Raw genomic sequence first — 25822 nt, 5'->3', positions numbered from 1 at the left:
CCTGGTTATGAAAGAAAAACTCATGCTCTCTTTTCCTTGTTTTCTTTTTCAGCAAGTCACTGGTCGAAGTTTTGGGGACAAAGACTTCCGGACAGGACTAGAAAATGGGATCCTTCTTTGCGAGTAAGTAATGCTTGTGTTCCCTTGGTTTTATTCTAGGATTGTACTATTCATTTTGTCTGTAAGATTTCCAGTACAGTATTTCTTTTCTGTTTCTTTTGTTTATTTACTTTTTTTTTTTGAGATAGGGTCTCACCATGGCTAGCCTAGCACTCATGGCTTAGGCTGGGATGCTCTTGTACACACAGAGATCTGCTTGTCTCTGCCTCCTAAATCTGGCCTCCCATATTTTATTTTTGACTGAGCCGCAGTTCAACTCTGGAGCTTCCAAGAAACCACTGGGATGGGCAGGGAACATGTGTAGAGAGTGAGTGTCCATATGCAAAGGGAACGGTGACACCATGATAACGGCAAGTTAGATGAAGAAACAGAACCCGCCAGGAGGACTCTGCTCCCAGTAATCTGAGCACGTAGGAATGTGTGTCTCAGTAGTTGCAAGGAAGTGGGTCTGATTGTGCTTCAAGTAATGGGATTTCTGTCCTTGGAAATCCCAACCCAAAGAGTCCTGTGACAAGTAAAGAGTGTTTCCACAGATTCGGTCTATCTTAAAAAGCAGGGCAGGCTGTGTGCCTGACTGGTTCTGCCGTGTACAGGAGCTGGGTGCCTTTAGCTTGTGTTGTTGGTAGAGTTCTGGAACGGATGGTGATGGCGGTGTCTATTGCGTTTTGGAGCAAGGCCTCAGTCATGGAGCAGTTCCCTGGCAGTAGAATTCGGAGTTTCCTAGAAAGTGGCTTTGGGCACAAAATAATCCAGACCATTCATATTTACCACTGTAGGTAGGGATAAACTTGAAAGCAAGACTTTGCAAATTTGAATGTATTTAATGGGCTGTATAATCTTGACACTGATTTCTACAAAAGACACTGCTCCTAAATGTAAAATCTGGAGCTTTGAGGGACGAAGACTAGCCAGCTCTACAGCCCCCATCAAGCTGTAGAACAGAAACCTCCCTCACGTTCTTTCTCAGCACGCTGGTGACTGCACTGCTCTCGTCTCCCCTTCACCAGCGCGTGCTTTAACCTCTTCTGAAACATTAGGTAGATGCAGCCACATATGGTGGACTCTCGTTTTGGCAGCTGATGAGGTTGAAAACTACAGATTTTAGAGCCTAAAAAAAAAAATGAAATGTTCGAGTCTCTCTTTTTATTTTCTTTGAATCATTCCTCCTTTCCCCCTCCAGTCTCATTTTCTCTAAATGGCGAGCCATATTCTCCGCTCCACTGCGTAGGCGCTTGAAGGGACTTACTTTGTGGCCAAGGCTCTTTAAAGGACTGTGCGGCACTTTACAAACACATACGGCTTATTTCGTAGTCTCCCTTTCTACGTAGTTCATGTCAGCATTTTCTTTTGGCCTTCCACTGCCCACTGTTCAAAGGAAGATTGGGGAGCCCAGGTCGCTATTTCTGTTCCCTTATTTTCCTGGGAGCTCCTCTTCTGAGACCGTCCTTCCCTCCATTTGTTATATCTAAACCAGAGCTCGTCTGTGGGTGAGCTGTAGTTAGTTGAGCACATCCCTGAGCTGAGCTTAGCCGACAACCTCCAAGCCTCCCTTCTAGGAGAGCACTGGCAGCGATGCTGGGTTTGCAGCCTTCTTCTTGGTCAACAGCTTTCTGAGAGCTGGTCAAGGTGCAGTGTGCTTTTGTTAAAGTGGGTCTGTGTTGCTTAGGTTTTTTTTTTTTTTCTTGTTGACTTAACAAAATGCTAAAGTCATTTGAGCAGAGAGAACCTCAACCAAGAAAATGCCCCCATCAGATTTGGCCTGTCGGCAAACCTATGGGGCATTTTCTTGATCTATGATTGATGTGGAAGTGCCCAGATCTCCAGGTGTGTTATCACCCTTGGGCAGGGGGTCCTGGGCACTGTAAGAAAATATGCCAAACAACCCATGGACAGCAAGCCAGAAGACAGCACTTATATATACACACACACACAAACATATAGTTTCTGCTTTAGTTCCTACCTCTGGGTTCCTACCTTAAGTTCCTGCCCTGACTTCCCTTAATCATGGAATAGTGATGGAACTGTTAGATAAAATAAATCCTTTCCTCCTCTAAATTGCTTCTGCTTGTCATGTTTATCACAGCAATGGGAACTTAACTAGGTCGGGGTCTTTGGTACCAATTTTTGTCCATTGACAATTTACTCCAGAGAATCCTGCAGGCATCCACCTTTGCAGTGTATTGTCAGGAACGGCTTGGTCAGGCAGATATACTACATGAGTGGGTTCAGAGTGGGCTTCTCTGAAGACAAGCTCAGGATTTAGGGCCATTTACACCTAGAATCCTCTTCTAAATGAGAAGATGGAGTCTCTGAGTACATGCAGAAGTGCTGTCTCTGGGGCTTTTGCAAATGCTGTAATGAGTGACAGAGTGCTAAGGAGAGTCTTAGATTCAGGCCATGGGTAGGAAATACATGACCAAAACAACACAGGGTACCATGCAGGGGCTTCTTTAAATGAAGAAAGAGCAAAGGACTGCTGATAGGCTGAAACAGGGAAATAGACAATGTGGTAACTGTTGCTGTCTGGGCAAAGGGACAAGGTCAAGATGGATGAGTAATGGTCTGAGTCTTCCAATCACGGAAACCCAGACCACTGGTGTGGGTGAAGAAATAAGTGCTTTAGAGGCTAAAGACCAGAGATTGAGCCTGGCTTCCCTAGTGAGGGTCCAACTGGCAGCCCAGAGGAGTATGCCACGTGTGGAATGAATGCTTGGTGACCTGAAAGCAAGGCTCCCCTGGAACACGTTTCTCCATCACAGCCTCAAGGGGGAAAAGCTGAGTCAGGAGCCAGAGAAACAAGACATGAAAAGTTTCCAAGTTCAAGACCTACAGATCCGTAGGAACATCAGTGTCAAAACACAATTCTCACCTAAGAGGAGATGAGAAATAGTTTATTCTGGAGCCAAATCTGAGTGATCATGGCCCAGGAAATGCAAGTTTAGGTTAAGCCAAAGTCCATGTCCAAATGTGGGAACCGTTTGATGAAGTTTTTATAGAAACAGAACAAAGAAAATCAAGGCATCTTTCAAATGCATTGCTTTTCTGTTAACTGTGGTAAAACACCGCGACGAAGACGGTTTACAGAAGAAAGAGTTTATTTGGGTTTATGGTTCCATTGGGTAAGAGTAGATGTTGGTGTAGAAGCTGCACGCATGGAAGTTGGAATAGAAAGCTGAGAGCTCTCATCGTGAACTGTGAGCACAAAACAGGGAGTGAACTGGAAACATAAGTATGAGTCTTTTTAAACTCTCAAAGCCCACCTTTAGTGACGCTAATCCTACCAAGGCCACACTCCTGAATCCTCCCCCAAACAGTGCCACCAGCTAGGGGCCAACTATTCAAATGCATGAGCCTATGGAGGCTGTTTTTATCTAAACCATAGTGGGCAAAGGCAAAGTGGGAGAAAACGCTGGCATAGGCCCCAGATGCTCTCTGACAGCATTCTTAGTCCTTTCATTGGTTGGAAACTAGGGGTAGAAGCATCAGGAGTCTGATGCTTCTGTTGAGACAACAGAGAGAAAAGATGGGTATCTATAAGCAGCAAGTAAAATGAGAATCTGCAAGTAGCGTCAAAATCCCCTTCCTCAGGGCTCTCTATCGTATAGGTTGGAATAACCAAAGCATTGCTTTTGTGTTTTTCTCTCAGTAGCTCACCGTCTGCTGTTGTTTTTGATAAAAGTGTGTAATGCAAGTTAAATGCTCAAGTGATGCGAGCACTTTGCTGAGAGTTTCCTAAGAGGTCTGGGGTCAAAGTGTGACAAAGCCGCAAGTATCGGATAGTGGGACATGTCATACTAACAGAAATACGAACCCGATACTGCATTTTTTCTTGAGGATGTGAGGACCTGCTCGTGGGATGGAATGGTGATTACAGCTGCCCAGACTGCCTCAAAATAACTCCAGTGGGGGAAGTTTCTGCCATTCCGTTCTACCACGACTTTATCACTTAGACAGACCTCTAAGGGTTTTCGTGTAGCTACGAGATTGGCAAATTATGGCCTTGTGCTTAAATTTGTACTCACCACCTTGTTCAAAATAGTTTGTATGTATTTAAATGTATTTTCAGAGAAACTTGATGGTCCCCAAAAGGGCTATGGGATTGATTTTAGTTTCTTTTAAGTTTGTCTTTCAAATTATTTTGAATAATTTTTAAATATATAGGAAAGCTATAATAATATATAGGTACTTGTATATTTTGTACCCAGGCATACTGATTATTGTCATTTTGCTATCTTTGTATCATTTCTTCGTATACACGCCTCTTTTTTGCAGTAACCATTTGAAAGTCAAGTGTAGATATCATGAAACTCGGCTCCTAAATCCTTGTGTGTGTATCATCTAAATGCAAGGGCATTCTCCTGTAAGACACTTAGACATACCCGAAGTTGTGTGAGAAAGCACACTAAAACGCTCAGTATAGCCTGCTGCTCCCTTGGCACTCTACCGTTAGCTGTTCCTATTATTGTCAGTGGAACTAGGCCAAAAGCCAATTATGATGATGACATGGTCAACGCCCCTCTGTGTCACCATACTCCCGTCTGCTCTCTCCCAGGGGCTGCCAGCTATCAGCAGGGTGAAGGAATTTGCATTTTTACTTTCTAGCTTCTCTTGTCTAGTTTGTGAGCAAAAACTGGGCAGGACATATTGAGTCCCTTACAAGCTCGATCATCTGTGAATAATGAACTTTGGCTGACAGAGCTTGGGAACTAGAATGCTTATTTTGCAAACAATAACCTTGACCACTGTACTGATGTCATTTCCTCCTGCTTCTCCAGTTTGCTGTTGTTTCTTCCTCTAGCAGTCTGCTTAGAACTCTCCAGGCAGAACCACTGGTTTTCTCTGTGGCTTCTAAGTACTGTTTTTAACCTTACTCAAATAGTATCACAGAGCTTCACCTCTGCTGTATATCAAAACCTGTTGCTTACAATAGAGACCCAGCTTCTTGAAAATGATTTGATATATATCCTTGTATTTCCTGCACTGGGTACTGGCTTGGTGTGTGATGTCTGCTCTAAGCACTTGTTGGAAGTGAGACCCAGTAGTAAAACCCATGCCTAGAGCATCAGTGACAATCTTGGTCTCTGTTCTTAAAATATTATCCTTTCTCTTCCCCTTCTTCTCCCCACCCCCACACAAAGAGATTTCATACAAAGAGCATGTCTTTGAATATCAGGACAGTGAAGAATGGAGGCGTCTGCTTTCTTGTTTAAGATTCTCCATTGGGACCTCCATCTTTCTAGGAGGCAAAGAGCTGCACGGATGAGTTTTATTTTGCCAACACATTCTCATGGAATGCCAGGGTTGAGCATATGAGTCTACAAATAAGTGACCAATAAAGAATGCCTTAGTGGAATTTTTTTTTTTTTGGTCTCTGTTCTTATGTTGCTGAAATAATCTTCTGAAGATAAGAACCCTGCTGCCCCACACTTGTTTATGCTGTTCCTGATAAATGAGCTGCTTGCTCGAAGAAGGAGGGCTTGTCTCAGATTCCTGTCGTGATTTCATCATGAGATGTGGTGTGCTCAAATGTGACCAGTCCTCTAGGGCAGATGGGAGTTGATGGTGAAGATCTGTGTGGAGAACTTCTTATCATGTGTGTATGGGGGGAGTAAAGGGGGCTTGTGGAACACTGTCCAGGCACAGCACAGCACTGAGTTTAAGCAGAGGGCCGTAAGCAGGGAATGTGAGACATCATCTTCAAAGACTTTATCATGTACGTAATGTGCTTGCAGAGTGGTCTCTCTCTCTTTCTCTCTCTCTCTCTCATACACACTCTATAGTAAAGTTAGAATGGAAATCAATGTCTCAATAAATGTAGACATTAACAAGCTTTAAGAGCTGGTTGTGTTTGTTTCTTTGTTTTACTTTATATTTTCACAAGACTTCTGGTCCCAAAAATAACCAGTTGTCCAACACCATCTAGGTGTCCCATAACTTAACTTATTCTTACAGGTTATTTTTACGTTTTTTTGTTTTTTTTTTTTAATTTTATGTGTCTGATTGTTTTGGCTCCATGTGTGTATATATATCACGTGTATATGATTGTTTTGCCTGCATGTGTGTATATGTACCGTGTGTGTACCATTGGAGGTTAAAAGAAGGCATCAGATTTACTGGACTTGAGGTTACAGGTGGGTGTGAGCCACCATGTGAATGCTGGGAACCCAGTTTATAGCCTTGGCAGGAACAATCATGGCGGTATCTGTGAGCCATATCTCCAGCCCCCTCTTGCTCCTGATGCTAGCTGGAGTCAGTGCAGAGCCCACAAGTTAAGGGATCAGGGCCACAAAGCCATACCCTAATAAGTCTCATAGGTTATTCACAGCAGCCGTCTCACTCAGCTACAAATTGGAGGTACTCATGATCCTTCTTCTTGGGTTTTATCACTGTTAAGATGGCTGTCGGGACTCAGGGGAATGCCTTACTTACACACACTAGTCGATCATAGGGGCTACTAAGGAAGAGCCGTGATGAAGAGATGTATTAAGCAAGGCATAGGGTATCAGGCATGGAGCTGCTCTACCCTCTCTGGGTGGGTCACTCTACCATGTTGGAACCATCTCTCCTTACTTGTCCTTTAGAGACTTTGTATGGCGGCTTTGTCAAATGGGCCTGCTTGGCTACCTCTCCTTCCCCACGGATGGGAGTCAGACTGGCACTTCAGACTTCTGATCAGGCTTGGTCTTTCTGGTGGTCAGTTTCTGCTGAGGGGCCTACCATGGGCCACCACTTAACAAGAGACAATCTCACTTCCCAGGAAATTTCATGAAGAGTTCTGCCTCAGTGACCTGGATCAAAGGCCAGATAGCAGAGCAAGCAACACACCTAGAGTGCCCATCACCAGGGAAGTTATAAAAGTTCAAGGCAATGTACGCCAGGGACCAGGAGCAAAGACATGACAGAAGATGTTGTTGTAAAGCCACAAAATTTTGTCATCCTGTTTAGGAACAGTAGCAGGAAGAAAGGTCTAGAGTCAGGGAAGGAGTGCTTGGTAAACACAGAGGAGGGCTGACTGCCTGTTGGTAGGGGAGGGGAGACTTCTTTCTGTTTCACTCAATGCAGCATTTTTTTTTAATATTTTTATTTTATTTTACGTATATGGGTATGTTGCCTACATGTATATCCTTATACCACTGATGTAAAGTTCCAAAAGAAGCCAAAAGAGGCCTTCAGATCCCCCCGGACTAGAGTAGTAGATGGTTGTGAGCCACCCTGTGGGTGCTGGAAATCAAACCCAGGTCCTCTGGAAGAACATCTAGTGTTCTTAACTGCTGATCCATCTCTCTAGCCTCTCAATGAAGCATTTTAAGAACACACTTACAAATGTGATGCCACCCTTAATGACAGCACAGTACTCAGTAAGGCCAGACAGCGAGAGAGGCTCATCAGGACTGGTCTCTGAATCATAACTCCATGTGGGATATGAGCCTCGGGTTGCCCTATGGAAGCATCATTTAGATGGACAGTTTGAGGAAGCCTAGAAGCTTTCCTTTATGGACAGAGGAGATGAAATAGAGAAGAAACATGCTGTAGATGACAGAATGCCACGTTGGAATGCTGTACCTCCGACAGGAAGAAGGATGCACATGGAAAGAACTGCAGATAGGCATGAAATGTGGAGGCCAGGCATGGAATCAGAGTAGGTGCATCGAGGTAGGGAGAGTAAGATTTGCAGGGCCCTATGAGCCAGGCAAGGATTTGGAAGTTTGACCTCTGGAGCAGGAAAAGTGAGAATGTTAATGAAGTCATCAGGGTAAAGTGCATTTGACTAATGGAAAAAAAAAAAAAAAAAAACAACTCTTTGTAAGAAGTCAATATATCTGTTGTGAATGCTAGACCACGGGGCTGGACCTTTGACACAGCTGGTCAAGGTCCTTTGTTTTGGGGAAAGGGATATGCTTTCATCTTGGGCAGGTCAAGTCTGAGATATAGACAGCCCACCCAAGGGGGAGAACTGTGGGCCTTAGGAAATAAGGATTCGGAGCTTAGGTGGGTGACAATGGATTAGATCGAGAGCTTTGGCTAGATGTCATGGGTGAGCTGTGGGCTGCAGCAGGTCCTCAGGGAAAGAGTACACCAGGAGAGAGGAACAGAAAACATCTCAGTTTGAGGAAGTCTCTCTCCTGTCCAGGGATAGGTGAAAGATGCAAGCAGAAGAACTCTCAGCTGAGAGGAAACCAGGAAAGAAGTGTGATTGCCATGGAAACCGAGTTTGCTAAGGAGACTTTTAAGAAGCTAGAGCAGCCTCCTGTCTTCCCTAGAATTTGCATAAACCAGGCCGAATTAGCCTTGTCCCCGTGGTAGAGGAGATGCCGGAGGCCTTTGCCAGTGACTGACATCAAATGATTATGTTTCCACCTGGCTGGGGTTGGGTTTGCCTCATGCTTTTTTTCCTCATCTCAGTGAACAACTATTACTCTTAACGTAATACCACTGAAAATGAAGCGAGATCGCTGGGACCTAATAGTTTGTGAATGGAGTACCCTTACAGCTCCAAACCAGGATGAGGTGACACTGAAAAAGGATGGCAAGTAGACAAGCTATCATTGGGACTGTCCTCTGAGAACTGGCAAGTACAGCCATTTAAGGTGTTGGCCATTGATTTCATACTGGTGTTTTCAAACTGTCATTGCTTCGCTCATGATCTATGACTCACAGCAACCTGGGCAGGTGAAGAGCCTGGACCTCCCAAGCTCTCTGTGCAGCTGGTCACATGGACACCCAGGGTTGGGGAGCTCACTGTATCTTTAGACTCTTTGTCTGAAGCTTTTTCACCAACCCAGATTTTCACTCAAATCTTAGCATACTTGGGCCCCTCTGCCGTTACTCATTCTGGCCTTAGCAGGCCGGTAAGAACTTGATAGGCCTTCTATGTAGGTTCCTCTCTTGTTTCCCTGCCAAATCACAGTTGGCCCCATTGACTTGGCCTTCCTCCAGCTTTTGGGCACCAAGACTCATTAAGCCTTCAAGTTCAAGTGAGGACACTTTGAGCGCTCTCTCCCCTCCCTCTAAGGTCTCTAGTGAAAAACTGCTTTTTGTTTGAAGACTGGCCTTGCTTAGGTGGGGACTAAAGCAAAGACTCAGGATTCCAGTGGCCTTCTGTCAAGAAAAAGGCACACACGTGGAAACTATTCCAGGCCACTGGACAGGACTCTCATGATGAGCAGAACAGACCCCTGGTTCTTCAAAAATCAACCGTGCCAGGAACTGCTCTTTCAGCATCACTTACAAAGTCTTCTTGGGGAGCTTTGATGAGGCCTCCAGTATCTTGCATTTGAAACATGCTCACCCTCATCCGTCTTTTGTAATTACCCTTCCCCCCCCCCTTAAAGTGCTGTCACCCTGTCACAACTTCCTTTCTCCTCATTGAGACTTTTAAATGACACAGATCTTCTTGGATCTTGGAGCTGCTTCCCAGGCTTCTCACAAATGTGTTTGAAATTTATTTTAGGATAATTATCATTCAGTAACAATTTCCTCACCCAGTATGTGGTGGTTCCTTGCGCTTCATCAACCCTGTGCTTTGATAAATGTGAGACTTCTATTGACTTAAAACAGCTTAATCTCCTGACTCCTGAAGAAATTTCATATACAAAGATGAGAATGATCAATTGACTTAAGAACAGACAGAGAGAGCAAGTCTATATACAGACTGCTATGTGCAGAAGTAAACTGGGCTGCTCCTTTGCCCACCTCAGGGAGTTCCATGCTAGATTAGACTTTGCTAGCATTTAAGAGGATTTAGTAGCTCCCTAATTGAAGTTCCTTAATAATTCTTTTTTTTTTTTTTTTTTTTTGATTGCCGCTCATGGGCTGTCAAGCTGGGTGGGCTGGCTTCCCACGATGAAGTGTTAAAGGCCTGTCTCCACCATTCTTTCTCAGTGTTTTCTTTGGTTACCCACAGGAGAGCCCTTTCTTAAACAGGCTACCAACACTCGCACTTATGAATGATTTCTATTTAAAGTTAACTGCAAAAGTAGACTCCCCCCCCCACACTTTTTTTTTTTATTAGAGCAAAGCAAAAGTGGAGGAAATGGAAAAAACTGAGGCTAGTGGGTGTGGTTAGCACTAGGGCCCACTTTTCCTGAAGCTCCTATAGATTGTACTGGAAGGCAATTGTAAAAGGAAGTCGTTTACTGGTTGCAGGTGGTCCTGGTCCTTCCTTCAGGAAATGATTATGGTTCCATTGACAAGTACCTGGTGTCACTGACTATATGGGTGCTAGGTTTCTACACTTTGTCAGTGTTGTCCCTATATGCTGGTCCCACACTATGGACTGCTGTTCGTGCCATTGGCTCTGGCATCCCCCATTTCATCTTTGCTGCACTTCATTCTAGCCCCTGGAGTCCTCTCCTTTTGGCCAGTTTCGTCCCTCTAGGTCCTAGACACACAGTCACGCTGGGCGTCTTTCCCTTCGCTAACTATCTGATTGCCATATTCTGCATTCAGCTTTGTGCATACATGGCTGCAGCCACCTACAGTAACTTCTAACTGTCCTTGGGAGAAATCAGGGCAACAATACTCTTCTCACCCTTCTCCCACAAATCAGCAGGCACTTCATGAGGTGATAGCTGACAAGAGTGACGTGTGGGCTTATCAGATGACTCTGCCGTAATGTGGCTGCCTGGACCCAATTTTAATCTTGGTCCTCAGAGAACAGTGAAGCTGTGATTGACAACAAAAGTTGCAAAGTTATAAATGGAGATTCATCGTGGTTTCCACGCTGATGTTTGAGGCTTTCCTAACAGTTATTTCAAGGAAATAATTTTCTTGAAATTATTTCTCAGTTCACTCAGCAAACAATCACGAAGGTCCTACCGGGGACTAGCCTTTTCACTTAAGTTCAGATTTCAGAGAGGATGAACTCTTTCCCTAATTAATTCGATTTTCTGTGACTTGAGGTAAGTAGGGAAGCCAAAGGAATATGACCAGGTCATGATGGATGATTGTCTCTACCTTGAGAATGCTTCAGTGAACAGGAAACATTTAAGCTGGATTGTAAAGGATGATTGTTAGTCACAGGAAGGGTCTTTGCATGCTGTAGGCCAGGGACTATCACAGGTGAAGGTGAGGGTAGACTGGAGATGTGAGATTGGTGTCAGAGTAGTTTGGGAAAGGGCTTGAGCACCAAGTGAGGGGATTTCAGCAGCATCCAGTGAGCAGCTGGCAGCCAGGGTTGGTTCTATCGAGAACAGTGGTTTGGGACTTGAATTTGAGGACGTGGACTCTGCTAGTGGATTACTTTTCTTCTGAGCTCTAACACGAATGTGTATAAAGCTATGTTTCCCTTCCACAGCTAAAGGAGTCGTGAACAGGTTTCCTACACCTCTCTCATTCTGGTCACTCACAGTTTAAATTCCTGCTCTGTGCTTCCCATTATCCACATTCTCTTCTGTGCTAGTCATTTAAAACGTGGGTCACGTCCCCCAAAAGTTGTTTGCTTGTCTTCTGTGGCCCCCACACCATCTGAGTCTGTGGCAGCTCTGCTGTGGAGTCCAGCCCCATAAGGGCTTAGTGGGGGAGGGGTGTGCATAAAGGATAAGCAGAATGAACAGGAAGTAGGTTCTAACTTAGCATCTCTCCTTTCTAAGATGTAAAGGTCTTCTGCAGCCCTTTACAGCCCCCACCTTCCGTCCTCAGAGCATCAAACGAGGAGACGCTATGAAGCCTTGAAGAGTTAAATCTCAGCTAGCCTTTGCAGAAGGCAGGGCCGGTTCCTCAGGTGGAGCTCCAACCTAACTGTGTTTGCCCGTAGAACACTCACTGCCTTTCCTTTGTGGGTATCCTCCCTTCCTTCCGCCCTTCCCCAGCTTCTCTGTTGCCCTCCGCCCAGTCCAGAGACCACGCCCATGTAGAGAGCTCATATGAGCTCATTTGCTTCCTCTGTTCTTTATCTCCCTGAGCCTAGTGCTAACCCAGGCAGGATGCTTAGGAGGAGAATGGAGCCAATGGTTGACACATCAGACTTCCACCTGTGGGAGGCAGGGTGGAAACTGGTTTGGAGGAAATGATAACACTGTGTCCACTATGAGGTTATATATATATATATCACATATATAATGTATATATATATATAATATGTATATATTTATACATATATATGTATGTGTTAGGGCTATGCCAAGTATGCTGCTACATTTCACACTCTTCTCGAATTCTGACTAGCTAGTGTTTTGTCCCTATTTTCAGAGGGAGAAATGTAGGCTCCCAGGTATTGACTACTTAATTTACTTTAATTGTGAATTAAAGTTGGGATTGAAATGCAGGTTTTGTTTCTGGTGATTCCTATTGCTCTTAGGATCCTGAGGGTTTTGGTTCCAAGGACCCCTTATTGAAGGAGAGAGTTGGGGTCCTAGAGATGGCTACTTCCCCTCCTTGGGCTGGGCATGAAAGTCTTTTGCGTTGAATCACAGTGGAAGGTTCTTTCCCGGCCTCCTGACAGTGAGCATAGCAAGAACTGAGCCTTTTGCTTTGTGGGAGAAACACTAATTGCAGTCATTAATACCTAATTACTACATAGCACAACGGTGGTTACATGTATCATTGCCTGTGTCAGGGTGACTTTAGCACCCACTCTCTTTAGCTACTCTGAATTCTGTTTCTGTGTTGCTAGTTTTCACAGTTCATCAATCATGTGTGCCATCTTGAATTGGTAGCTTATAAAAGCAGAAGAGACCTTGAATAGAAGTCTTGGTGGGAAAGGCAGTTTGGGGATGAAGATCTGATTGCTAGTTGAAGGCATTTGGAGGGCATACCAGTTTGGCTCTCTGTTACAGTGATAAAACACTGACCAAAAGTAACCTGAGGACAAAAGAGTGTATTTGATTTACATATCACAGTCCCATCATTGAAGGGAGTCAAGGCAGGAACTCAGGCCAGCCCAGAAGATGGAACCAAAGCAGAGACCACGAAGGAACACTGCTTACTGGCTTTCTCCTCATGGCTTGCTAAGCTTGCATTTTTATCCAACTCTCCTCAGGGGAATGGCACTGCCCACAGTAAGCTGTGCCCATCCATGTCAGTCATTCACCATTAATCAAGAAAGTGCCCTACAGCCATGCCCACAGGCCAGTCTGATGGATGCATAATTTAACTGAGAGATGCATTCTTCATTTGAGGTTTCTTCTTCTTAGGTGACTCTAACTTGTCACATTGACAAAAATGTGGCTCAGAGGGTAGGGATCCTTTGACACTAGAAAACCTAGAAGTCATTTGGGAGGAGGAGTCATCTGAGCAAAAGCTGGGATTTTACAAGTGTGGGTGTCATGGGCTTATTAGTGTGGGTCTTGAGATTATTTGTTAGAATGCAAAAACAAAAAAACAAACAAACAAACAAAAAAAAAAACCTGAAGTATGTGGAGTGTATAAATGAGACGTCTCTATCACCACCTCTTCACCGAAGGCCATTATGGAAGAGGGGTTGGAAAGATGCTAAGAGCTGGAGGTCAGGTGGACTGGAGTGAAAGTCTGTTCTGTACATGACAGAACTGCTGCACTTATGAACTCACAGTAGTTGTGGTTGCCTGCACAAGACCTTTGCAAGACCAAGCCTGCCAACATTCTAGTATGGAGTGGGAGGGCCTTATGAGTTTCCACCCTTACCTGAAGAGCTGTTGACAGCTGTTGGCTTCTTGGAGAGGAAGAGTCATGTTACTTTAAGGGTGTAGCCCCTAGTAGGTTAGCCATGCTCCAGTGGATGGACTCAAATCTATGAGTGTATGGGAAGCAAATTGAACTGGGCAGGTTATTTATTTATTTATTTTTAATATTAAAAGGAAAACAAAAAGTTGGTTGGGGCAGAAGGTGGGAGTAGATTTGAGATGAGTTAGGATATTAATGTGATCATGAGACATTGCATGAAATCCTCAAAGAATCAAAAAATATTTTTAAATGGAAGATAAGAAAGGATCCTGTTGATATTTTAGGAAGTGGAAGTTGTAATCCCGGCTATCTGTGGGAGCTCTGACCTCAGACATATGCCTTGGCTTTGCTGAATGATTTTCCTTATCTAGGTCATTTTATTTGGTCCCTTAAGATCCCCAGATTCCATAAGTTTCAGACAACAAGAATGGCTATGCAAGGGATTTCCATGGGTATAATTTGTTACATAGGTTTCATTTTTATCCGAGAAGTTCTTCCTAGTGAGAGTTAATTTGCAGTTGACGGTTCTAATAAACACTAAATCACAGTGGTTTAAGGTGATGGAGATGTGATTCCATTTGTGCAGCTTGAGTTTGGCATTAGAGAAGGGCAGAGATGAAGTCAATGAGAACTAGTGGGTGGGGAAGGGAGAAAGTGAAGAATTGCTTATTAGGGTTTTAGGGTAGGTTGTATGTCTTCTGCCTAAACTCTGTTGGACAAAAGTCTGTTCCTTTCCTGCAGTGAATGGAGGTTGGAGAACATGGCTTAGTCTGTCTAGAAGAGAAGGTAGCCACATTTGGAGAGTCAGTGGACAGATTCTAACACAGGGGTTCTATCAGAGTAAGAGATTGGTCATTTCAACTTCATGGGCCTAGGATTGACTTCCTGGTTTCCAAGCAAACAGAGACCTTCTTTCAAAAGCTCCTGTGATGTTCTTGGGCCTGTTCAAGTGGCTTAAGTGTGACCTCCCTGTCACCCATTCTGGACAAAATGCAGCACCCTCAAAACATTTGGTGGATGTTAATGATGGCAATTTGTGTTCCAACAGCATCCTGTTCACATGAAATTCCTCTGTGGGGTTTTGCTTTTCCCTCTATTTCTGTCATTTTTTTCAGATCTCAAGGGCTTGTTAATGTTCCTGGCTTTGCCAAGACAACTCTAAAAAGAAAACCTTTAACGACATCTGTAATGGGCTTATGGGAAAGGTTGTATTGATCACGTGCTTAGGTTTGAAACCAGATGCCATGGTAGATTAAATGGAATCACCTTCATTCAGGGTTCACAGTCAAATCCAGAAAACCATCAAGGAAACCACGTAGGAAAAACACTCTTGAGCCAAATGAAAGGGGACACAAAAATGGGCCATTTTGTCATCACAGTTCCTTATTGCAGCTGTACAAACCAAGCTAATAAGACGATGATGTAATCTATTGTTGTAAAGGACAAAGTGATTTCCCATGAGACAAAGCGTGAACTTTGCATCCTGGTGTTTGAGGTCTATAGCTGCTTTCTCCCAAACTTAGGATAATTACAAAAACTGTATTTCTGAAGCTAATGATTGTAAAGTTCAATACTCCTAAAATTCTTAGTCCCAATAGCAGTCTGTCTGGTGGGCTTGGTCACCATGTCTGGGTAGAATCTTTGTAGCATTTCACAGTTCTGTGCCCCATTCTGGAGCTCTTGTATAACCTTTGAGAATAAACAGAAGTTCTTTCTCCAAGGCCAAATATTAGAGGCAGGTTTTAGTTAGTTTTGTGGTGTGTGTGTGTGTGTGTGTGTGTGTGTGTGTGTGTGTGTGGTAGGTATGAAAAAGTGCCTTAACTTTGTATTTATGAATACAAAGCAATGCTTAGGCTGTGGCTGGGAGACCACCACATCCTGCAAATGGGGGAGGCAGAAGGTTATTAGATGCAGTCAGTGGTTGAGTCAGAACATTGGTATCATTCCTGGCTTAATATTCTCTTAAGGAGTCCAGTGGTTGGTTACTCTTTATGAACTGTATTTACTGTGAACCACATGCCACACATGTTTTTAACACATGGTGGCTGTTCATGGGTGGTGTGACAGTACTTGAGCACAGTCCTTGACTTCCTGTGGCTTTTAAACCCACTAGTTAGCATGCACTGTGAGGTTGAGATCTGGGTCTTTCCACGTTTCCTTTGTGTCCCACACTTGGCTTACAGAGCCAGCACCAGGCCTGCCCAACAGACACTTGTTGAGTTTGTTCATAAACCAATAGTGGAATAGCCTTTTTGACATATGGGTCACAATGCATATCTTATTCAAGGTTTGTATTGCTGTGATGAAATACTACAACCAAAAGCAATTCATGGAGGAAAGGTTTATTTCCCTTTCTTTTGTATATCACAGTTTTTCATCAAAGACTGTCAGAGCAGGAACTCAAATGGGGCAGTAACCAGAAGCTGATGCAGTCTTTGTGGAGTCCTGCCTACTGGCTTGCTCCTCGTGCCTTGCTCAGCCTGATTTCTTATAGCACAGAGGCCTACCAGCTCAGCTTTCTCATAGCTCAGGAGGCCCACAATGGTTTGGGTATCAGTCACTAGGAAAGAACATGCCCTACAAGCTTGCTTACAGCCTGATCACAGGGCGCCGTTCTCCTCAGGTGAGGTTCCTTTCTATCATATTGCTCTAGCTTGTGTCACAGTGACAGGAAACCAGCCAGCACAGCATACTGGGTTTAGAATATGTGTTTAGAGTACACAGTTAAGTTAAGAAGCATGTTTCTTTTTGCTTAGCTTCAGTGCAGTTAAAGTTTTTCAAAATTGAGGGTTGTCCAAGATGGTATTTTTTCTTTGCCATAGTTTTCACTACAAGGCAGGCAATATATATCTGTTGATATGACTCATTTCTCTGAGATTTTATTATTATTTTTTTAATCCAAAGGTGGCTGAGAAGAGAAAATAAGTAAAACTCATTTTAGGCCTTGGAGGCTGGTTAATGGGAAACTGAAATTAAACAACTTGGACTCACCTACTAAAGAGAGACATGCTCAGTTAATAAGAAGCTGGCAGGTTGTATTTATCACATCCTCACAATGAGCATTAGCCGGAAGCTCGGTCTCATCCTAGATGGAGGCAAAGGCTTTCTCTCCCTTCCCCATCTTATTAAAGGGGAAACTATAACCCTGGTTAGGTGGCCTCTCAGTAATTCATGTTCCATGAGTGTGGGATCCAAGTTTTGCTGTCAAAGTCATTGTCACTCCACAGTCTTCGCTGCTCTTCCAGGGCTTATGATCATCTGAAGATTCCTTTGTGTTGTTTTACTTCTTTTCACCTCCTTTTGTTGCCACACTCACTCATCTGTACCCCAATTATTAATTCCAAAGAAGAAAACTTTTTTTTTTAAAGTCACTTGTTGTACCCCTAGAATAGCATAGACAGCAAACACTTGACAGAAAATTTGCTGGATAAGTAACTATAAGAAAGTAGCTCCTTTAGTTGGTCCTTTTATCTTCATCATTTTTGTGTTCCTGGTTTTATAATATGGATGTATTTAGCATAGAAAATATGGGAGGATATAATGCTTTAATTTTTTTATTGTGTAAAATCATACAAATTAAAAAAAAAGAGAGAGAGAGAGACAAGGTTTCAGTTTGCAGAGCAGGCTAGCCTGGGACTCAGTTGTGCTGCCTTAGTTTATAGACCAGGCTAGCCTGGGATTCATTCATTCTGCTTCAGCCTTCCAGGTGCTCAGATTACAGGTGGCACCACCATGCCAGCTGAGAAACATCTTTGAGAAGTACAAAAGCGATTTGTTACCAGATGGAGAGAGCAAACTACCTCCAAGGCCATCTAGCTAAAGGCTTTGGAAAGCAAAACCTGCAGGTGAGACACTGGTATAGCGCTCTCCATGAAGAAGGCATTCTGCCACATCTGGAATCCCTGCATATGATGTCATGGACCATCCATAGGCTGAGCAAGTATGTGACATTTACCATCCCTTCAGCACAGAGTTGCTTCCAATTCTGTTCATTCTCACAGATGTTACCCCAATAAGTATTTATTTAATCCCAATGCTGGGATTAAAGGCACATGTCACCATGACTGGCTCTTATCACCCATTTTGACACTGTTCTTTGAAGCTGGTCCTTCCAAAAACACCAAACTGTAGCATGAAAAACCACCCCAAAGGGTGACCGCTGTCTTTGGCCATGTCACCGACTGTGTCTCTTGGAATGTGGTCATGTCTAACTGAGACTTAGTTATTTTCATCTTACAGACATGGTAGGTACACATATGTGACCTCAGTCTTGGGGACAGGGCTTTTGGGTAATAATGCACCTCAGAAGGGACATAAACATAAAACATTACATGGTCATCGTTTAACAGCTGTTAGATTTGCATAGGAGGGCAATCCTGGTTTAAAGTAAAGTGACGTGACTGTTCTTCCTCATAGCTGTTGTTGCATGTCTCATTTGTTTGCTAATACACAGAAAGCAAAATGTCCCCAGTTTGAGGCAAAATACAAGATAAAGTCCAGGTGCGCATCTCTACAATGTGAATTAGATGTTATCTTCTGTTGGTGTGTACTGTAAATTCTGTGCAGAGCCGGGAGACTGTTTACATGGAAAAACACAGCTGCACAGTCTTGGAAAGATCCTAAATGTGGAAGAGAGCAAAGTGTCATCCTGTTTTGTGGTTTCTAGTGAAACATTTTGAGAGAAGTTGTACCTTTCTGCTGTTCTCTTCATTAAAGTATAGCGTTATATTTTTGACAACTTCATGGGTTGGCAAGTGTCTATTGTCAGAAGAGTCTATGAAGAGTGAATGGAATGATGAGTTTATAAAAGATGCGTGGGTCAAGCCAGCATTACTACAAATGTTAATGAGTCCCCTACACACAGAAGACTAAGGGTGCCCTTTGAGAAGAATTTTTCTCCAATACATTATGGAGGAGAGTTGTTTTTTTCTACTCTCATTAGTCAGCAATATGACTTAAGACCCAGTAGCAATGCTTTTTCATTTGAGTTTTTTTAAGCAACTGAAATTATTTAAACAAATAGTATGTCTAATATGTGCTCAGACCATTTACAATGGATAAAAACTTACACGAAACACGATAAGTATTAGCAGAGAATGTATGGGCTGGGCTCTGTTCTATCTTCCTATGAATGGTCCATGGCATCATGTACAGGGATTCCAGACGTAGCAGAATGCCTTCTCCATGGAGAGCGCTATACCAGTGTCTCACCTGCAGGTTATGCTTTCCAAAGCCTTTAGCTAGATGGCCTTGGAGGTAGTTTGTTCTCTCCATCTGGTAACAAATTGCTTTTGTACTTCTCAAAGATGTTTCTCAGCTGGCATGGTGGTGCCACTTGTAATCTGAGCACCTGGAAGGCAGAGGCAGGACAACTGAGTCCCAGGCTAGCCCGCTCTACGAACTGAAACCTTGTCTCATGTCCATCTCTTTAAAGCCTCACTGATACCTACATAACTGGTGTCATTATATCTCAGAATTATAGCTGATAAAACAGAGGCTAACAGACTTTCTAGTCCCACCACTAGGAAAGGACCCAGCTGGGAACCCTCAGAACAAGTTATCTCCCAGCCCCCCACCAGCTCTCTAGTCTCCTCCATGTTTATTAAGAAAGAAAGCTTCCATATGCATTGGTAAGACATGCTCTCCAAAGTCTATTGTCCAACCTCGAGGACAGATAGGCTGCCATATTCCTAGGTTTTTCATCCATGGAGTCAGCCAACCACAGTCAAAAGTATTTAGGGAAAATTTCACATCTCCATTGAACACATACAGTCTCTTTTTCTCTTGTCGTTATTTCCTTCGTGAACTAAGTGTCTGTCCTGCCCACTCTGACCATTGCACGCTGAAGCAGTGATTTGGGTTTATTCAGACTTGCCAGTTGAGCTTGCTTTGGTACCACAGCAGAGTGTTGTGTTAGCATTGCTGCAGGCTGTCTCCATCTGTGTGGAATGGTGTCAAACTACTTCAAAGAATCTCTGTCTGTGACCTGTCTGAGCTCTCAAGTGTGGGGCCTTTCGAATTTACCATGATCTTGGGTTGCAGGAAGTAGAGCAGAAGTCAGCAAACCTTTTCTACAAAGGGCCACAGAGGGAAAAATCACACACTTTCTGTGTTCTCCCTCTGGCTGCTGACCACGTGAGGCTATAGGACAAGAGGAGCTGCAGATGGTTCATAAACAACTGGGCGTGGCTGCGGCTGCGTGCCAGCAACAAGTTGCTTACAAAACAGGTGTTGGACATGCTTGGCCCGTGGATTTGTGGCTTGTTGATCCTTGAATTATAAATAACTTCTAGTTTCTCCTTACATAGTGTTCCGAGGTAAATCATCTCGCTGTCTGATTCTTAAATAAGTACTTCTATTCTCTAACCCCTTACTTCTAACCATTCCTTTATGAATGAACATCCCACTTTGCAAATACTGCACTCTTCCTCTTCCATGGTGCTAACCCTGTTTTCATTCTTCAGCATGCTTGCTGTTCATATTGTTCTCCACTCTCAGTTACATTTCCTGCAGACCGCAGCTCAGTTACTCTTGCATTCCCTTACTTATATTTCCATTTTTTACATGTGTTTAAGCTTGCCCTGAAAAATCTTTAGCTCAAGTAATTTTTTGGTACCTAGGGAATCGTGGTCAACCTTGTTTCAGATCTTCAGAATGTGATTGGTTAACCTCTTACAAAACACTCTTCCATTTTTAAATGAAGCTCAACCACATTTAACAAGCCACTCTCCTCAAAGCACAAATAGGGTCTGGAAACAGGATTTGTCTTGGCAAATCATTTCCAAAGATCTGTCTTGGTCTGTGAAGCTAGACCATCCCGGGAGAGGTCCTTGCCTTAGCCAAGAGAACTGGCAACGTGCCTTCCTGCCCTGGGTTGTCATCTATGGCTCTGCTTCTAGAACATTCTCTCCTAGCCTCCAGTCTACCTCATATCTTTGTCTGCTCCCATGAAGCACCTCTAAGTCTCTCCCCTTTCTCCTTTCCTAATGTTTCCAAACTCTGAGACTCCACCTGTTGTCCATAAACTTGATGTTGGCAAAGCTTGTGACTTACAGATGTGAAGGCTGATAGGCGTTTGGGATTTACTGCATGCATTACATCCACTGTTTTTCCTCCTCAGCAGTTCAGCCGTAGCCATGGATACAGGTGATTTGTGTGATCCATCTTGATTGATGTCTCACTTGACACTCTGCCTTTTTTATGACAGGTTGCTGAATGCTATAAAACCAGGACTTGTTAAAAAGATCAATAGATTGCCTACCCCTATTGCAGGATTGGTGAGTATCTACAATTGAGATTTATTTTCCAATATTCTTTTTGCTCTAACCTAAAGGTCATGTCTGTGCCATTTGTCACAGTTCTTTCTGGCAATGTGTATTCTACTTGAGTGATAATGCATTGACCCCAAGAAACTAAGAGGTTCCTTGAACATAAAAAATTCCAGCCATGTCCAAATGGCATCTTAATCATTGTTTGCCTTTTCCCCAAGAGTGAAAAAGCCCTCCAGGTCTTAAAGAGGTAAATTTGTTTTGGGGTAAGAGGCTGATAATTCAGTTGACCCCTGGGAAGGGAATGTGATTTTAATTATGGTTCCCCTCTTCAGTGCTGCGCTGAATTCCCCTTCTGTGGAGGAAGGGAGAGATAGAGAGCTTTTAAGAGAAAACATCACTTTCAAATTCAGTTGCCTGTTTCAGTGTTAGAATTCTATGTTGGCTTAAATATTCCAGCATTGGTTAGTTGTAAAACAGCTCAGGGGGCTCCTGGAGCACCAGTGTTTCCCCGTGAACTGTGTAAGAATGGCCCCAGCCCTTCTGAGCCCACTCATGAAATCTGTAGAGCTAATGTGTTCATGTTAGACCAGGCAGCATTTTTTATTCACATACTGATCTTTTTTTTTTTTTTTTTTTTAATTCTCGGCAATTAATAGTAGCCTTTTAATTGGTGCTGCCTTTTTATAGAAAAAGGAAAAATGTAGAACCGGAAGATGACCACATCTTTATTCTTGAAGGAGACACACACACACACACACACACACACACACACACACACACACACACGGATGTGTGACCTGGTAATGATTTGCTGACTGTGTCCTTGATTATCGCCTTCTCTGCCTGTGTTTTTGCAGGAGAACAATGAGAAAAATGCCAAGAATGTAGGCTGTCTCCTGCACAAGCCTTGCTGATTGTTTTAAAGTTAGTTATATCATGATGACTGGTTAAAATTAGATGTGACAAGAAGCTATTGTGCTTGAAGACTGTGGGGGTCCTGGTGGGAAGGCATGGTATCAACAAGTTGGATAAACTGGATTCTTTCATTGAGGATTGGTATTTCTGTGGAGACATTTTTCCCCCTATATTGGTTGGTAGAGAGTTGGAGATTAGTCATTAAAATTCCACCTGATATTGTTTGTCAAAAATCATGTAGGCAGTTAAGCTAATGAACAGGGAAGGGTAGGTGGATACATAAATTTAGGAAGAGTGGTTTTAAATAATTCTATGATGCAGATGATATGTGGATATTATTGATATATCACATATGTTAGTATGTACATACACCCATTATTTTAGACCTTTTTATTAAAGCCGTCTCTTCCAGATGTTGAAGCTGCAGCTTTGTAATTGATGTGTGTCCGTTTGGCTTTGAGCTTGTGGCAGCCTCTGACCTTGCTGACCTTGAAGCTCTTGGGTTTAGTGGCCCAGGAACAAGATGAAGCAGAGAGTGAAGCAGGCCCCAGGAAATGCTCCCGAGCTGCATAGCGTTCTGCACACAGTAGCTAACGGGAAAGGGGGCTGGAAGCCTTCATTTTGAATATGACTCATGAATAATTTTAGTAAAATTACAGGTTTGAGTACATGCACTGCAGTGTCATGCAGGCACGCCTAGGAGTCTAGAGTAGGACTTTGGGTGTCTGTTTTCATACCTCTCCATGTTATTGCTTTGAAACAGGGTGTCTCGCTGAACCTGGAGCATGCTGCCATTCACAGGCTTGTGCAGACATGCTTGGCTTTTTATGTGGGTGCTATGGATTTGAACTCAATGTTCATGCTCGTAGAGCAAACACTCTGACCTTCTACCCCATCCCTCCAGGCCTATTTTGATATTATTTACCATACAGAAAATACCATATTTTACATGTCAGGCAATTTGATGTTAGCTCTTCTCCTTCAGCTTGTATATTTGATTTCCATATCTCCCCCCCTCCACCCTTTTTATTGTGTTCTGGATTTTTTCGCTTGTTTTCATTCTCTGTCACTTATATCTGTTTTTTTAAATAAATTATTATCTTCTGACCATATTTAATATCTTAGTGTTAAATAGTAAGTAAATAACTCTGGTAATTTAGCATTTAGAAAATGCTTTCCTAAGCACACTTACTGCCCCACTAGTTAATGATTTCCTAGTCTATAAATGTGACCAAATCTTTTTCTTCAATTACCTTCAGATTAGCATTTCCAGATGCTCGAGTAGAATGGAGGTCCTGACAGGAAAAAGAACTATAGCTTCCCATTTACCCAGTACAGAGTTCTCGCCTCACACCCATATAGGCTACCCTCTTTCTGTACTCACAGGCTAGACTGTCTTCCTGACCTCAGATCTCTATAACATTGACCAAACAAGCATTTCTCCCGGAGCACTCTCTTTTTCACTGAACCCTGAAATGTGTGTAGTCTGTTAATATCTTTCCTTAAAGATTATGGATAACATCTTCTGCCATAGGAGAAAAGTGGGTTAATACATGAAAAAGCTAATTATCAACCTTGTTTAAATACAGAATAGAGAGTAGGATGTAGGTAACAGTTTGAAATGGAAGGTCTGTCAACGGTTTAGTGTTTATGATAAGACAGTGTGGCTTTAATTATTAAATTAGCTGTTATCAAACATACTAATGATGGTGTCTTAGTTAGGGTTTCATTGCTATGAAGAGACACCATGACTAAGGCAATGTTTCCTCTTATAAAGGAAAACACTTAGTCAGGGCTGTCATACAATAGGTTTAGTCCATTATCATTATGGTAGGAAGCATGGCAGCATGCAGGCAGATGTGCTGCTAGACAAGGAGGTGAGAGTTCTACATCTTGACCTGTAGACAGCAGAAGAAGACTGGGTACCACCCTGTGTGGAGCTTGAGCACATGAGACCTCAAAGCCTGCCTCCACCGTGCCACACCTCCTCCAACAAGGCCGCATCTACTCCAGCATCTCCTGGTGGTGCCACTCCCTATGGCCAAGCATTCACAAACATGAGTCTATGGGGGCCATCCCTATTCAAACCACCACACATGGCATCGGTTGTCATAGTTTTATGTTGGTAATCACCTCTCAGAAGACACGAGACAAGTGTAAATGTAGGCACATCCTGCAGAGTAGAAGGCGTATGTTCTTCAACATTGTCAGTGTCAGTAAACACACAGATGTTATGGTAGCATTGTAACTGTTTGGGTCGGTTCTCAAATTTTCATATTGGTACAAGGACAGAGATGAAAAGAAACTTCTGTTTTGTAGGAGGAGACTCCAAATAAGCAATATATTTTAGGTTGGTGCCCTTGTGTTATGCATATTTTTCAAATGACATTTCCTTCCTTCTCATATTCATTGTTTTGGGGAGCACACCAGAAATGACCGCTTAGACACAGTTTATAGCCAATTGAAAATCTTTACTCTAGCTGACTGTGATTACACTCAGGCATTTGGGGCCCAAGTGTTTACAGTAGGGGTTTCTAAAAGCAAAAGGCACATCCTGGTATTTTGCTCAGCAGCTGCAAAAAGGAGTTTTGTGCAAGCAAGCAGTTTAACAGAAACTAAGATAAGCAGTCAGCTGGAGAGAGAGGTTGGCACAAGCAGGCAATTTGACAGAAGCTAAGTTGGCTGGGATGTTTTGACCTCAGGGTCCTAGAATAGAGCTAGGTAAGTTTCCATGGAATTCTCCATCGAGACCAAATTTTAGTTAAACTTGAACCAGCTTCAGTGAAAACAGAAGATGGAGGAACTGCTGCAGTGTCTTGCTCTGTCACATTCATGGCACTAAGAACTTTCAGGCAGTGCTTCAAATGTAGCTGAAGACTTCCAGGTTGGTGTGTTGGGTTGCCAGAGAGTTGGCAGACCACCAGCCAACTATTGAGCAAGAAGTCTCAAGTCTTCTGGGAAGTATGGCTGAAGGGTTTTATGTATCAGGGGAAGGACAAGGGAAAGAGGGGGGAGAGTGTTAAGGGAGGGAGAGGAAGGAGTAAGACTGAGAGAAAGACTGTATCTCTTTGTGCATCTGTGTATATTTATATATGTATGTGTGTGCCTATCTGTGTGTGCTTGTATACATCGTGTGTGTGTGTGTGTGTGTGTGTGTGTGTGTGTGTGTGTCCTAGTGGCTTAGTGTTAAGAAATCAACCCAGTAAGATGGCCCAGCTGCTCAAGCTGAAGATAAATAGCAAAGTGTGTTTTCACATACCAATCCAGAATTACAAACACATGCAGATTCACAGAGGCCTGAATAGGTGTATTTTACCTCCTGTGCTGTGGTTACAGAGAATTCAGGGGCGAAGGTGTTAAAACAAAGTAGTTGGAAACTGTTTCTTGGCAAGAGCTCACACAGACCCTGGCTTCAGGTCTGGGTTCCTTCTGTGCTGATGGCTGACATCTGAAGCCGTGTGGAGACTGCCTGCAGATGCTCGCATTCTTCCTTAGGTGTTGGTGAAACTGTTTGCTGCTGCCAGAGAAAAAAGACCTCAAACTCAGGGCTTGGCCTTCCAAGATTTTTTTTTAAGTGTCCCTTCAGTCTGCCAGCTCATCAGTATTGCACAATTGTGTCATGTCCTGAAGTTTGAGTTAGTGGTCATCCAAGAGGATGTTGAAGGTTATTTCACCCCAAATCCTTGCTTACTATGGGAGTTTACAGCTTGACCTTTTGGTCAGTGAGATTTATATTTTGACAGCCATTCACATACACATATGAGAAGCATAACTAGAAATAGATGATACTGGGGGATGCTGTCTCAACTCCTGAGCCTTCTTGGAGCCATGTTAAAGAATTCGTTTGGCTTTCCAAGGCCACAAAGGTGAAACTT

The 25822-nt window shown here is 43.3% G+C and overlaps 1 protein-coding gene across 1 annotated transcript in view; it reads left to right on the top strand.

Annotated features, from left to right (window-relative positions):
* Limch1 (LIM and calponin homology domains 1) overlaps positions 1–25822 on the top strand; it is a 304476-nt gene that overhangs the window by 123899 nt on the left and 154755 nt on the right. Inside the window, exons 2-3 of the mRNA XM_055629181.1 lie at positions 53–123; positions 20969–21038. Of these exons, the coding sequence (XP_055485156.1) occupies positions 53–123; positions 20969–21038 (141 nt within the window). The remainder of the gene's footprint in view (positions 1–52; positions 124–20968; positions 21039–25822) is intronic.

The sequence above is a fragment of the Psammomys obesus genome, unplaced genomic scaffold (assembly GCF_907164565.1).
Source record: "Psammomys obesus unplaced genomic scaffold, mPsaObe1.curated_primary_1811, whole genome shotgun sequence".
In the NCBI taxonomy this organism is placed as follows: domain Eukaryota; kingdom Metazoa; phylum Chordata; class Mammalia; order Rodentia; family Muridae; genus Psammomys; species Psammomys obesus.
Note: the sequence above shows the minus strand (reverse complement) of the source record. Positions and strands in the feature narration are given on the sequence as shown.